Source organism: Schistocerca cancellata, chromosome 6 (genome assembly GCF_023864275.1).
Source record: "Schistocerca cancellata isolate TAMUIC-IGC-003103 chromosome 6, iqSchCanc2.1, whole genome shotgun sequence".
Lineage (NCBI taxonomy): Eukaryota > Metazoa > Arthropoda > Insecta > Orthoptera > Acrididae > Schistocerca > Schistocerca cancellata.
The window spans coordinates 243,299,987-243,315,828 of NC_064631.1; the positions used below are offsets into that span (position 1 = coordinate 243,299,987).

Sequence of the window (15,842 nt, forward strand, 5' to 3'; positions counted from 1 at the left end):
TTTGACTGACATGTGGCCGTGCATTGTCGTGCAACAGCAAAACATCCTGCTTTTGCCGATGTGGTCAAACACGACTCAGTTGAGCTTGAAGTTTCTTCAGTGTCGTCATATATGCATCGGAATTTATGGTGGTTCCACTTGGCATGATGTCCACAAGCAAGAGTCTTTCAGAATCAAAAAACACTGTAGCCATAACTTTTCCAGCAGAAGGCGTGGTTTTGAATTTTTTTTTCTTGGGTGAATTTGCATGATGCCACTCTATTGATTGCCTCTTCGTCTCTGGTGAAAAATGAGGGAGCCATGTTTCATCACCTGTCACAATTCTCCAAGAAATTCATCTCCTCCAGTCTTGTACTGTTCCAAAAGTTAGCTGCATACCATTTTTCTTGTTTCTTTGTGTGCCACTGTCAACATCCTGGGAACCCACCTGGCACAAACCTTTTTTAATGCCAACACTTTCAGTATTCTGCAAACACTTCCTTCTCCTATCCCAATGTAGCATGACAATTCGTTCACTGTGATGCGTCTGTCAGCAGCCACCAATTCGTTAACTCTCTGCACATTGTCTGAAGTGTGCGCAGTACGTGGCCTGCTGTTGCGAGGACAATTCTCAATATTGCCGTGCCCACTTTCGTCATGTAACCTGCTTGCCCACCGACTAACTGTACTGCAATCGACAGCAGCATCTCCATACGCCTTTTTCAACCTCTTGTGGATGTTTCACACTGTCTCATTTTCACAGAACAGGAATTCTATGACAGCTCAATGCTTCTGACGAACAAGTGTAGCAGCCATCTTGAAGACAAGTGGCAAAGATGTATCTACACACTAAAACTTTCACACATGCAGAATGAAAACTGTATTTTTACAAAAATAGTGTGCATTTCTTTTGGAGTGACCCTCATAGATGTTTAGGTCATGTGGACTGAGAGGATAGTGGACGTTCGGAAGTGACAGTTTCCGTCAATGCAGTTCAGTGGAACAATTGCAGTGGGTGAAGAAAGGGGGGTGGGGAGGGGAGGGGAGGATCCAAGAGATGTAGGTATTGAAATAGCTGTACCTGTTGCCACACCTCATTACACTACCAACTTTACATTCAGTAACCAATTGTTTGTGGCTAGTCACATTCACGAGAGTTGATTGCTGGTTAGTTGCCATTCTCACACAAAAAGATACACATGAGTTGTAGCATGTGTCATGGTTGCTGTCACAAATTAAAGCTCACTGAAAGTGCTTGTGATAGGGTTCAATAGGTGAGGGTGGGTGCATGTATGGGACAGGTCTTGCACAGGGAAATTATTATTACAAGATGAGGGGAAGGGGGGAGGAGTTATATGTGATTGAAAAATTGGACTGAATTATCTGATGACAATATTAGGGTGATAGCACACGACAAACTTCTTAATGTCAGACCGCACAAGAAAATATATAGAGTATAAAATGTGTTATCTGGTAAAAGTGATAAGTCTTTTTTTAAATTTCTAGCTGTTGTTAGAAATTGGAAAATTGAATTACATGTTGTTGCAGCAAACATAAATGGCTAAATTGATGTAAACAAATATGATACAAAGACAAACAAGAATCTAATACTACATTTCAAACACAAATGATGTGACATTTACGTGTCACTGTATAGAAACTATGCAAATTTACAAATAAAACTTTCAAGTTGGAATGAGCCTTTCATGTCCAAGGAATCTCTTAACTGTATTACATAAATACTCTAGGATGCACATTATAATGAAATTCAAGACAACACACATCTCATTTCTTCCTCCTTTTTTCCCAATTTCATGCAATTCTATGAAGGTCAGTTACACAAACTAGAGGAGAATGCTCAGTATGACAGCTGGATTTGTAATGCAACTGTTATGTATAGTACATCAACCAAATAATTTTTTTTTCTTATTATAACAATAATGACATGCAGTCAAGATTGTCTGCATACTTTTGGGAAGGTAATCTGCAAATCATCATTGAATAAAAAATGCTGCATAACTGCTCTGTGTGGATCTGCTGTGTAAATACTACACAGTGTACAGCCACAGTATACCATTATTGTTTGCTACGCATATCGTTGTGTTGGAAAGCAATTCTTGAATCAAGGCTGCATTTGATGGCATCGGACATTTCACAAGATGATCTTGCTACTGAGGAAGCAACTGTTGCTCACTTGAAAGTAACATATGAAAGTAGAGACTTGTTGCAGGACAAATACCAGACACTGAACCAATCATTGACTGTCTGCACGTCTTCCCGTATTTCTCTACTGTCTTCTGTCTCTGCAACCTCCCAATAGACAACATTATTGTCTGTGAATGGCCTCATGGAATTTCCGACGTTACAGTTAAATAGTATTCATTCTTTTGCAGTCAAATGGAGTATACACATTTTTTATACCTTATTGACTTACACTGTATTATTTAATCTAAAGTTTCATTCCAGTGAATTGAAAATTCATCATTCCTGAAGGAACAGCAGATGCACTAAGCAAAGTATACCAACAGACGGAAATTAAAAAAAACGGTAAAGTCCATTAAGTGATACTTTTCTCAAAGACAATACATATGTTGTACACAGTAACATTACCAACAGCAACAAAAATAAACAAAGAAATGATGAAATTATAGTGTAGAATGATTTGATAAATATACTTCGGTGAAAAAGAAGCCTACATCTATGATCTAGTAATCATCACACCAGATGATGCATCTGCTTGTGGCAAGAACGGTCACAGTTTAATATTATGGCAAGTTTGCATTAGAAAGATGCATCTTTCCTTCAATGGCACAGTATCACGTCATCTGACACGGCGATGGAAAAGAGCATGACTTGAACAAGACATCTACAAAGCTACGAAAAACTTGACTCAAGGAATAATATCACAACATTCCAAAATTTTTACAAACTTTAACAAGGAACATGATACCGAGATAAAAAGTTCTGAGAATAGCTAATAATCCTGATATTTGAACTACAAGCCAGGTACAATGTAACCATATGCTCTGTGTGTGTGTGTGTGTGTGTGTGTGTGTGTGTGAGAGAGAGAGAGAGAGAGAGAGAGAATACTTCAGACAGAGGAAACAAACCTTTTCTAAGCTTTCAGACAATCTTGCTTATGTGGCTAATGACTGCTCAATGCATCAGCTTTAGTAGGCCATTTAAGGTTGTTTTCCTAACAGTGGGCAGCCAGGGTAGCACAGGCACAGATGGGTAAACAGCTGATATGGGAGTAGAGGTGCCCATCCAGTGCAGGCATGCACAGAACCTGTGTACCACAACCATGTGACGGGTAGCATACACTACCTGCGCCTACCCTTTCATAACATGATGAAAAACCATTCTCAGGAAGTGTGTTTAGTTGCCACATAATATGGATTTATGAAATGCTACCATTTCAACCCATTTCTAGTTGCAAGATAACGTAGATATTAGTCAGGTACCAAATTAGTTAAGTTGAGTGGATACCCAATACAATAAGATTATTCTTAGACACAGTTCTTGCATTTTTTTTCAGTGTTCTGCAGTGCGTGTATATAGTCATTTGTTCATTTGTTTTGAAAGCTAGTGACTGCTTGTTTGCATTAGTCAGCCAGTTAGGCAGCAGCAGCTGGCTGAGATATATGCAGCAACAGGAAAATAACTGATTTTGTGACATTTTACGAGTTCCTAACCATGTGCTTTGGTAGTTCATCTTCTTGAATTTCTGTGTGTTGATTTAATATTTAATAGACACAATTCTCGCATTTTCATTTGTGTTGGAAAGTAAACCAATTTTGTGACATATTACAAATTCTTAATCAGGAGTAAATTACTTTGTCTCCCCTGAGTGCTCTGGTAGTTTGCTTTTTGAACCTATGTGTTAATGTAATTTATTAGACACAGTTCTTGCGTTTTCGTCAGTGTTTACAGCAGAGTTCTGTAGTGCCTGTCAATAGTCATTCGTTTGTCCATGTAGTGCAATTCTTCACAGTCTTTAGTATGGATAGGGACTGTGATTGCTGTGTGCAGATGCGAGTCAAGTTGGTGACACTTCGCTCTCAGCTTCAGGCTGTGATGGCTTCTGTTACATAGCTCAAGATTGCAGTGGATGGGCATCACAGTTGTGGGATGGCTGTGGAGACTGGTCCATCACAATCCACGAGTCCCCCAATCAGTCTGCACCAATGACCAGCCCAGTTACTTCCCGTACTGACATTCACCCCTCACCAGTGGTCGAGTGGGAAGTCACTTTGGGCCAGGGCAGGTGGTGAAAGACTTACCAGGGGCCAAATATAAGACTTCCCCAATTAGTCTAACAAACAGGTTACAGGTGATGTCTGTGGCTGACACTATCCCTCAGCCAGATCAGTCGCTTTTCCTGTTTCAGAGGAAATCTCTCCACCTGCAAGAACCGAGCAATCACAGAGGGTGGGATTATTGGTAGTTGGGAGCTCCAATGTTAGGCGTGTTATGGGGCCCTTTAGGGACATGGCTGCTAGGAAGGGCAGAAAGCCAATGTGCACTCCATGTGCATATAAGGTGGAGTCATTCCCAACGTGCAACAGGTCCTGCCGGATGCCGCTAACTGCAGTTGGTGGCTCACGTCAGTACCAATGATGTGTGTTACTTTGGATCAGATGAGATTCTCTCTGGTTTCAAGCAGCTGTCAGAAGTGGTAAGGACTGCCAGTCCTGCTTGTGACATGAAAGCAGTGTTCACTATTTGCAGCATAGTCAAGAGGACCATTGCGGACAAAGCTGAGTGGAAGGTCTGAATCAGAGGCTAGATGGTTCTGCAACCATGTAGGCTGCAGATTCCTCAACTTGCGCTATAGGGTGGTGGGGTTTCGGGTTCCGCTAAATAGGCCAGAAGTCCATTACATGCGGGAGGTGGCTACATGGGTAGCAGGCGCTGTGTGGCGTAGACTGGATGGTGTTTTAGGTTAGAGGGTCTCGGGGAAACACAGAAACAGCTTCAGTCTCAAAGGGTGCATACTGAACACAGGAAGAACGTAGATCTAGAAACCTTTGGTATTAGAGTTGTAAACTGTTGTAGCAGTGATGGGAACATACCAAAGCTCCAAGTGCAAACAGAAAGCACTGATGCTCAAATCGTTACAGGAACTGAAAGCCGACTGAAGCCAGAGGTAAATTCAGCTGAAATTTTTGCGAAGGATCTAACAGTGTTAAGAAAAGATAGGCTAAACACGGTGGTGGTGTGTCTGTTGCTGTTAGAAGTTTATCTTGTAGTGAAACAGAAGTGGGTAGTTCCTGTGGATTAGTATGGGTAGAGGTCATTCTTGGAAACCGGAATAAAATAATAATTGTATCCTTTTACTGATCCTCAATTCAGATGACACAATTGCTCAAAGGTTCAAAGAAAACTTGAGCCTAATTTCAAAAATGTACCCACCTCACAATTATATTTGGTGGTGACTTCAATTTATCCTCCATATGCTGGTGAAAATACATGTTTAAGCACAAAACATCATCGGAAATTGTGCTAAATGCATTCTCTGAATATTATTTTGAGCAGTTAGTTCATGAGCCCACGCAAAAAGTAAACGGTTGTGAAAACACACTTGACCACTTAGCAACAAATAATTCAGACCTTGCAAAAATTAAACGGTTGTGAAAACACACTTGACCACTTAGCAACAAATAATTCTGACCTAATAATGAATATCAAAATGATTACCTGGATTAGTGAACACAGGACGGTCATAGCGAGATTGAATACTGTAACCCGCAGATCCTTCAAAAATAAACACAAAATATATCTATTGAAAAAAGAAGATAAAAAGCTTTATGCCTTCCTGAGAGACAATCTCCACTTCTTCCATATCACAAGCAGTTTGCAATCAAATTGCGTGCTTATGGAATATTGGCTCATTTACGAGAGTTGGAACTTAAATAGAGGCAACTATTTATTCACAACCGATACAACAGAGTTGCATGTTTGCACCTGCTACTGTCCTTCAGAGTAGTCACCAGCATTGCATAGAACCTGTTGCTAGCCATGTGGAAGGCATAGTATACCGTTAGCAGAGCCTGTTCTGTTGATGGTGCGAATGGGGTGGTCGAAAGTTATGGTGATTCTTGTGTACGACTGTGATGGTGTTATCCTAATGCATTACGTACCTCCAAAGCAGACTGTCAATGCACAGTATTACCGTTCACTTTTGGAGCATCACCTGCGACCAGCTTTGCGGAAGAAGCGGCGACACTTTCTGCGCAACCCACCCATCATTTTGCACGACAATGCATGGGCGCATACAACGCAAGCTGTAGCTGCTCTGTTCAGTCGATGGAACTGGGAATTACTTTACCATCCACCATACTCCCCAGACTTAAGTCTTTGTTACTTTGATTTCATTCCGAAGATGAAGGAACTGTTCCAGAGGTTCGACAGGCAGTAGACCGCTCCATTCACACCATCAACAGAACAGACTCTGCTAATGGTATACTACAGCTTCCTCATCACTGGCAACGGGTTCTACACAATGCTGGTGACTACTTTGAAGGAAAGTAACAGGTACAAACATGTAACTCTTTTGTATCACTTGTGAATAAATAGTTGCCACTATTTAAGTTCCAACCCTCGTATGTGACTAGATTCGTAATTTCCTGTCAGAGAAGTCGCAGTCTGTAGTAACTGATGGAAAGTCATTGAGTAAACCAAGCGATTTCTGGCATTCTCCAAAGTACTGTTACAGGCCCTCTGCTATACCTTATCTAATAAATGATTCAGGAGGCAATCTGAGCAGTTGTCTTAGGTTGTTTGCAGATGATGATGTAGTTTATCATCTAGTAAAGTCATCAGAAGATCAAAACCAACTGCAAAACAATTTAGAAAATGTATCTGTACGGTGTGAAAATTGGCAATTGACCCTAAATAATGGAAAGCGTAATGTCATGCACATGAGTGCTAAAAGGAACCACACTTCAGTTACATGATTAATCAATCAAATCTGAAGGCTATAAATTCAACAAATACCTGGGTATTACAATTACGAACAACTTAAAATGGAAAGAACACATAGAAAATGTTGTGGGGAAGGCAAATCAAAGTGTGGGGTGGACATCATTAAAACAAATGCATTTCTCGTTGCACTGGGATCTTCTCATGGAATTCCAACCTCCAACTTTCACCTCCAAATGCAAAAATGTTTTGTTGACACTGACCTACATTGTGGGAAATGATCATCATAATAAAATGAAAACAGAGCCTGCACAGAAAGATATAGGCATTTGTTTTTCTTCTTCTTTACCTGCTGTTTGAGAGTGGAATGAGAATTATTGTTAAGGTGGTTCGATGAACCCTCTACCAGGCACTTAAGTGTGATCTTAAGAGTATCCATGTAGATGTAGATGTAGATGTAGCAAATCTTAGCCACTAGTGACTGATGTGTAGGAGCAATGGCATATGGAAAAAGTTAATTATTTCTTGCTCAATTTTACCTGTGTTACACGCTGATAATATTACTTTTAGTACTACTGTTGAATTCATAAAATCCTTAAGCCTCTATAACAGCTGAAATTTTACACCAAACTGTTTTCATTGGTTTCTATGCAGCAATTTTTGAGGAAACATAAAATATTACATGTTCACACAATGCAGTAGCTGACATTTCAAAATATTACGATGGGCAAACACTATCTGGGACCCAAGAGCTGGTTACCCAAGTGACGACAACTTTGCTGTACATTCCATCAGCAGTTTGTTCTTGGTGACAGTTGTGTCTACCTGAACCTAAATCCACACTGGAAATCATCCTACATTCCACCCTTCTTTGACCCTAAAATATATTTTACAGTTTTTTGGGACATACCGTTACTTAGGCTAATTCTGTGGTTTGCATATTATTAATATTAAAAGTAACTTAATTAATTAACGCTTCTCTCTTTGTACTACTGCTTTTTTGAAAGAAAGATTTTATCAGCAATGTATTCTTTGTCTGTAATTGAACACACATTTTCATGCAAGCACTTTGTGCTACACCCAAATTGACATTAAATAATTTGGGGGGAAGGGGGGGGGGTGAGAAAGTGTGTGTGTGTGTGTGTGTGTGTGTGTGTGTGAGAGAGAGAGAGAGAGAGAGAGAGAGAGAGAGAGAGAGAATTAAAAGACATCAAAAAAGAACACTATAAAGAAAAATTTTAAAAGTGATGAACAAGGGAAGTTTGACTTTAAAGGATGACACAAAGACAATTTGAAGTTTATATTCGGTAACGAAATTGTGTAAGCCATCTCTTTAGATGATAATGATGACAAGGGACAATAAGTCTTTTGGGGACACAACAGTACAACCTTTTGTGACCATACTCTTCTACAAAGCGAGGGCACTTAAATTGTGTACTGATCTCATCTAAAGGAATTTATCTTTTTGGGTTACTAGGAATGTTTAAACAGTTTCAGCTGAATCTAAGATTCACTTCTATATAAGAGACAAAATATACTCAGCATAGATGTTATAGGGCAGTAAAAGGAAAGTGAAATAAGCATTAAGACATAGCAGATATTGTAAATTGATTTGTGTAATCTGTGCTTGTAAATCAGAGTGAAAAAAGTATTCTGAATGACAATTAGCAAGAAGCAAAATTATTGTTTAAGAGGTGCAAATATTACAAAGATTTTTATGAAACATTAAACAGAGGTAGCTTTGTGCAGAAACAAACAGTTTGCAGACATATTCAACAGTTGCAATATTGTATGGCAGTAATGACATGTCTACAGAGGTTTTTCAATGGACTTCAAATATTTAAGGTTACAATACAAATTACACTTTAAGGCATTGCATGTTACACAGCATTCTCAAACATTACTTCTTTTATTTCTTTAGTACTGAAAATCTAGTATGGATGATATCTATTCTGTTTGCTGTGAAATGTCTCAAAATGAAAAGATTGAAAAGGACTACCTTAAGCAGTTGGGGTTAAAAGATTTTTGTTCAGGGGCAATAGTCAAGACAAGGCTGCCAGACCTGAAAAATTTTATTAAGTTACTGCAATGACAAAGTCTTCCTAGCTTTTTAAATTGCATGGTGGTTGGTTGTAAAAGTCCCAGGAGAAATGTGATTCGTTAACTGCATCATATGTTTCATATGACATATGATTCGGCAATGGAGGTACTAACTGAAACGATAAGCATTTTCTTACATAATATACACATGTTATATTGTAAGAAAATTCTATTGAGAAAACTTAAATTACACGGAGATAGTATCGTTGATCAGTACTTATCTGCTCTAGAGGAAATTTAGAGTACTGCCAATAAAAATCCTAAACTTAAATGTAAATTAAAAATATAAAAAGAGTTATTATTAAGGGAAACTGAAAAGGAGGGACTGGTCACTCACATTCTCAGATGGGTTCCTCTAAATGCCATGTCTCAGTGGTCTACCGCTCCTTACCAACCTTCCCACAGCCAATCGCTTTTTACTCCCTAATGAAAGTTCCAGAAGACTGAAAAGTTGTTCTACTTTTAAGGTTTCTATCAGCACTACTTGAAATTTTACCTCCTGAAGGTAAATAATGACCATCTATTCTGTCTTCTTGCAATTTATCAATATTGAAAATGTCATCATATCTCTATCAACTTCACTATTTCAGTGTTCAAATACAGACATTCACACTCACACTCAAGGGCATGCTCCTCTGCCCAAACACTTACACGTGCTCTCCCCCCCCCCCTCCCACACACACACACACACACACACACACACACACACACACACACGTGTGTGAGAACTTATATATCTCATACAGAAAATACTGTGATTGAACCTTACGAATCAGATTATCCACCTAAACTACATTTTTAAATATACAAATTTTGATATATCAGTGGAATTTATTAAGATTATATCTTTCATATCCTAACTTCTGTTACTTTTTGTTGGCATTGTCTCTGCTGCTCTGTGTGAACCTGAGCATTTCCAGAGTATGCTATTACCTCACCACCAACATATTGAATTTACAGATTCTACATACTCTGGCATATAATCCATAGCTAAAAGCTGCAACTACATAAGATTTTTGGTGCTCTGCTTCACAATGTCTTGTCAGTGTTGCACAGTTTAGTTTCTTGAGAAAGGCATACTTTGTATTTACACTAACTAGCCAAGTTACAGGCTGGGAAATGAACTAGTCTTTAGCAGCAGTGCCTGGGAATATAATGAAATATTAACTTTTGAAACACCATGTTTTATACCTGGATTTATTGTTTGTTTGTATTCTCAAATTATGAGTATTGTATGGCATGGTACACATTTTTCAAATAAAAATTATATAAAGAGGAAAACAATACAACAGAGGCTTATCAAAGTAAGTACACAACACATTTAGAGCACACGATAACTTTGAATAGTAAATATTGCTTATATCTGTAAATATGTCTGTAAACCTGAATGAATATGGAGTCCTTATGATGTGTCACTTTTGGTACTCTTGTTCATGCATACAATGGCATTAACAGTTATTTCATTTTAATGACAGAAACATGCATGACACTAAATCTTTGGTATTCACATAGAAATGTTCTCCACGAACAGAAGGAAAATTTCGAGAAAATTTGAGAACAGGCAATGCATACTACGGAAGAGTAAGTGCCCAACTTTCACTTCTGCAAGCATTACTTAATTATGCCGAGTTTGCTGCAGCTTTTAGCTTTTGTTTTTATTCTTCCTCCACTGTTTATTGCGAGAAAAGATTCATGTGTCACAAGTGAAGCAAAACAAAATTATCCATTAAAATAAAGTTACATACCTTTGTCATTCAGCCAACAAGCTACTTTATAGTAAGCTTCATCCAACAATGTTATAACAACAGCAAGAAATATTTTGGGCAAGTAGCTTAGACAAAACATATAGCCTCTGTCTGTTATGAAGTGGTCCCACCAATCCTGAAAATTTTGGCAATTACTTCAGACTACATCACAATGCAAACTATTTGATTCAGATGAGAAAAAACTTCATAAAAAGTAATTGGGACTTATTTCGCTATGTGTTTGTTTTAATTAAAGAACCTTACCTTCAGCATCCAAAGTTAGTTTGCTTAAGTATTAGATTTCATATACTAATTTAACATAATGTGAATATTTTGAAAAAAAAAAAAAAAAATGTACTGCAGACAAATAACCAGGGCTTTCCAGATGTTGCTTGAAAGTTAACTTTTTCTACTTTATAGATACGCGTGCACTAGTGAAGTAATAATAATTCCAATCTTTGGTTTGGTCATGAAATAGTCAAGGAAGATAAAGGCAATATCCATTAATAATATAAACAATTTCATTATTTCTATAAATGTTTCTGGATATGCAAAAGTGTTGTCATGCTGAAACAGTAATCAACATTTTTGCAGCCATTGCAACTGGCCCTCACCACACTTGGGAATTTGCTTCAGGCCTACAGCCTTGCTGGACTAATGCCACTTCCATTCTTACACGGCACTGCAGACTATCCCCACTATCAGGTGTCATGAACATAACATAAAACTGGTTTTGAATGGATGATTTGAGAAAGGAGGTGAGAAGGTGACATGTTTTACTGATTATGGCATTTACTTAAATTTCTACAATCTGGCATTAACAAGTGAGGGCCAAGCCAGTGCTGTGACTTAGTACAACTCCCATAGTATCTGGTGATAACTAAGACAACACAACATTGGGATATTTGCCTTTGGCCCATAGCACGGGAACTGCTGGCAGCCAAGACTATCAAGGCCTGTATCCATCGTCAGTGTTGGTGCAACTTATTATATGTAGTCAAGTGCGGCATTACGCTCCCCGAAGGCTTGCACAATGATGATGGATACCTTACTGTTCTTTTCAATTTCCACAATGCACTGGATGTCAACGTTCTGTTGCTTAAGATAATAGTGGAATCTATGTAGATATCCACTGAATAGTCAGATCAGACTAGAACTTCAGATACAACAGTATGAACTAGAGTGGAAATTCTCTGAAAGCTTCCATAAAATGTCTGCTGAAACTGGTGAGAACAGTTATTCCATAACTACAACATCCATCTATTTGTAGAGCTTCTCTTTTCACTTAAAGTATGTAGTTTTAAGTCAATGATATCCAAGTTCACATCCATTTCTGTAAAATGCTGACTGTGTACTCTATTGACACATTTGTGAATAAGGACTTAAAGTAGAAGTTTACCACAAGATCTATAGATGAGTTACACTTCTATTTTTCAAGCCCAACTATGTCCTTAATGAACTACTGTGTGGTAATGCTGCAGTTTCTGATCAAAAGTTTTCACAAATATGTAGGTTGGCAAATTGATACCACCGACATTGGTCAATTTTTTATTATTTAAAACAAACAATCAGCATTTCAATATTTGTGTTCACATACTCTGATAAGTTTTGCAGAATGAGAATCTGCTCTAAAGGTATCAGCAAGGATTTCACAAACAAGATCTTCTGAAAATGAGTTTGCTGTGTGAAGCTATTAAATCTAGCACACCACAGGCAATGGCACACATGTTGGTGCTTAATATCCAGAAGGCATTTGATACAGTAGACTAGTGGTCGTAAAACTATGGCCTACAGACTGCATGCATCCCGTATCAAGTGTTCATGTGGCCCATGGTTCACACATGTATTTTATAATATACATGTGTTGCAGCTAAGTGGCAAATCCAAAAACATCAACAACCATTAAGACATTCTTAAGACTGTAGTTTTCCTGCTCAGTAACAAACAAAAATGTTTACAGAGATACCAATACAGCAAGTTGTGCTTACTTTTAATTGACATTGGTGAATTCAGGTATGAGCTAAGTAAAGTTGGCCACTTACCTCAGGGTGAGGGGTAAGTAGTGTGACCACTGCAGATGCAGGATTAGATGTTGTGAGAGTTAGTAATGTGTTCCATGGATAATTTTGCACGATCGATCATAATGATGTGGACAGAGTCATTATATGTTCATGCCGCAAATTAATTTGTGTATATGGTTACATTCTGAATATTACTTTTCTTTTAAGATATACGGCTGTGAGTTAGTAATTTCAACCACCATCTTTTACACATTACAATAATAGAAATTCTTCTATGGAATAGGATTCGTCAAGCAGAAACTTTCTCAGTTTGTTATCAAATTTTACTTTTGCTGTCTGTCAGACATTTTTATCACTGTGTAAATGATCAAAAATTTTTGTTGCAGCATTGTGCACCCGTTTTTGTGCTAAAGACAACATTAATATGGAGTAATGAATGTCATTTTTCCTTCTGGTATTGTAATTACATACCTCATTGCTCCTCTTGAACTGTAGTGCATTATTCACAACAAACTTCATGAGGGAATACATATACTATGATGCAGTAGTCAGAATGCCCAACTCCTTAAACAGCTGCGTACAAGATGATCGTGGGTGAGCACCACATATTATTCTCACGGCACTTTTTGCACGATAAAGACTTTCTTTCTAATATGAGTTACCCCAGAACACCATTCCATGTGACATTATTGAATGAAAATAAGCAAAATGTGTCAGCTTACTGATTTGTCTTTCCCCAAGATTTTTAATGATTCTAAGTGCAAATGTGGCTGAACTAAGTTGTTTGAGGAGATTCAAAATGTATTTTTTTCCTATTTAAATCCTCATCAATATGAACCCCTAAGAATTTTGAAGTTTCCTCCTATTTATTATTTCCTCACCATGCATTACACTTATCATTGGTATAGTACCTCTAGATATGCAGAACCGAATATGTTGGGTCTTTTTAAAATTGTGGGCATTGTCACTGGGAGAAAACCAGTAAATGATACTTTTAAGAACTTTGTTTACCATTTCTTCTGTTACTGTATGTGTGCTTAGATTGATCACAACACTAGTATCCTCTGCAAAAAGAACTAATTCTGCTTGTTGAGTACAAGATGGAAAATCGTTTACATATATGAAGAACAGTAGTGGACCTAAGATTGAACCTTGGGGAATCCCATGTGTGATTTCTCCTCAGTTACAATTATGGGCCTGGACTCTATTTCTTGAATTACTAAGTACAACTTTCTACATTCTTTTGGTTAGATATCCATTGGTTGGCTGTACCATCAATCCCATAAAATGTTAATTTATCTATGAGAATAATGTGATTCACACAGTCAAATGCCTTCAAGAGGTCACAGAACATACTAATTCGTGCTATTTTGTTATTTAACACTTGTAAAATCTGGTTAGTGAACATGTAAATGGCATTCTCAGTAGAGCAACCCTTATGAAGCCCAAACTGTGGTTTGCTATGGATACATTTGCCGCTAAGGTGAGATATTATTCTAGAATACCTCACCTTCTCAAAAATTATGGAGAATGATGTCAGCAGTGAAACAGGTAATTATTGACATCTCTCTTATCAGCTTTCTTAAAGAAGTGTTTAACAATGGCATATTTCACTCTCTCTAGGGGAAAATACCTTGAGTTAGTGATGCATTACATATTTCAGGTAAGACTGGGCTTAAGAAAAGGAAACAAACTTTTAGAACTCTATTATAAACACCATCAAAACCAGATGAACGTCCATTTTTGAGAGAATGTATAATTTTCTTAATTTTAAAGGAAAAGTTGGTGATAACATTCATATGACTGAATTTTATGGAAGTAATGTTTTCAACATACTGATGTGATTTTGCTCTTGAACCATTTGTCCTATGTTTTCTACTATATTTAGGAAATAATTATTAAATATACTTGCTAACTGTGACTCATCATTCACAGCCCTTCCACTCACTTCAACAGCGATGTTATCCTGTTCTGTGGCCAGTTGCCCTGTCTCTTGCTTTACAACATTTCATATTGTCTTACGTCTGCTGTCGGAAGTACTGATTTCTGAAATTATGTGCATGTTTCTTGATTTTTTAATAACCCCTTCTTAGTAATTTTGAGTATATTTTGTAGTGTGCAACTACTGCAGGATCCCTACTTGTTCTTGCCAAAAGATACACACCCTTCTCTTTATCTTTTTCTTTTACGAGATACTTTAATCCCTCTCCTGATCCATGGTTTTTCGCCTAGAGCTGTTTTGTGTGTTCCCTGACTAGCTTATGCGGAAAGCTATTTTGAAATAATGATGTGAATTTATCATGAAATAGATTAAATTTTATGTTAGCACTTGGTTCATTATAAACTAGGTCCCAGGTCATCTCCCGTAAACTATTCTTAAAAACATCTTTCCTGGAGTCATTAATTATTCTGATTTCCACTGAGGAGCATCCATACTGTAAGGCACTATGTTATTTATTCTAACTAACTGTGCATCATGATCAAAGAGACCATTTGTTACTGTGTAAACAGTTATTATGTCACTTTGAGCTTCATCAACACTATTGTTGATATATCACTGGAAATAGTAACACCCATACAATATCCCAGAAGTAACAATCTGATGTTCTCAAAAGTCAAATGAATGCATAAAAGTAGTAGCAGGAAAAGCTGTTTCCAGGTTAGGATTCAGTGGAAGAATCCTAAGGAAACTTAATTCATACACGAAGAAAGTGATTTACAAAACACTCATTCAAATTATTCTTGAGCATTGCTACGCAGACTGGCACTTTCGCCACATAGGATTAATAGAAAAGATCACAAAAACTCAAAGAAGAGTGGCATGTTTTATTAGGGTTTGTTTAGCAAGAGCCAGAGGATTATGGAGATTTATCAAACTCAAATAGCAGACTCAACAAGAGAGGTGCTGTGCATTATCGAGAAATATATTGTTAAAATTTCCTGAAAGTATATTCCAAGAGATTTATTCTATATATTACTTCTCTTGTGGAATGACCTCAATAAGAAAATCAGATAAATTACAACTGGTATGGAGGTTTACCAACAGTAGGTCTATCTATGCTGACTGTGGATG

General features: G+C 37.6%; 1 protein-coding gene across 1 annotated transcript in view; it reads right to left on the minus strand.

The window, feature by feature from the left end:
- The window catches only part of LOC126190852 (anoctamin-8), a 191,448-nt gene that overhangs the window by 47,149 nt on the left and 128,457 nt on the right, over window positions 1-15,842 (minus strand). Inside the window, exon 9 of the mRNA XM_049931440.1 lies at window positions 10,749-10,884. Within this exon, the coding sequence (XP_049787397.1) occupies window positions 10,749-10,884 (136 nt within the window). The remainder of the gene's footprint in view (window positions 1-10,748; window positions 10,885-15,842) is intronic.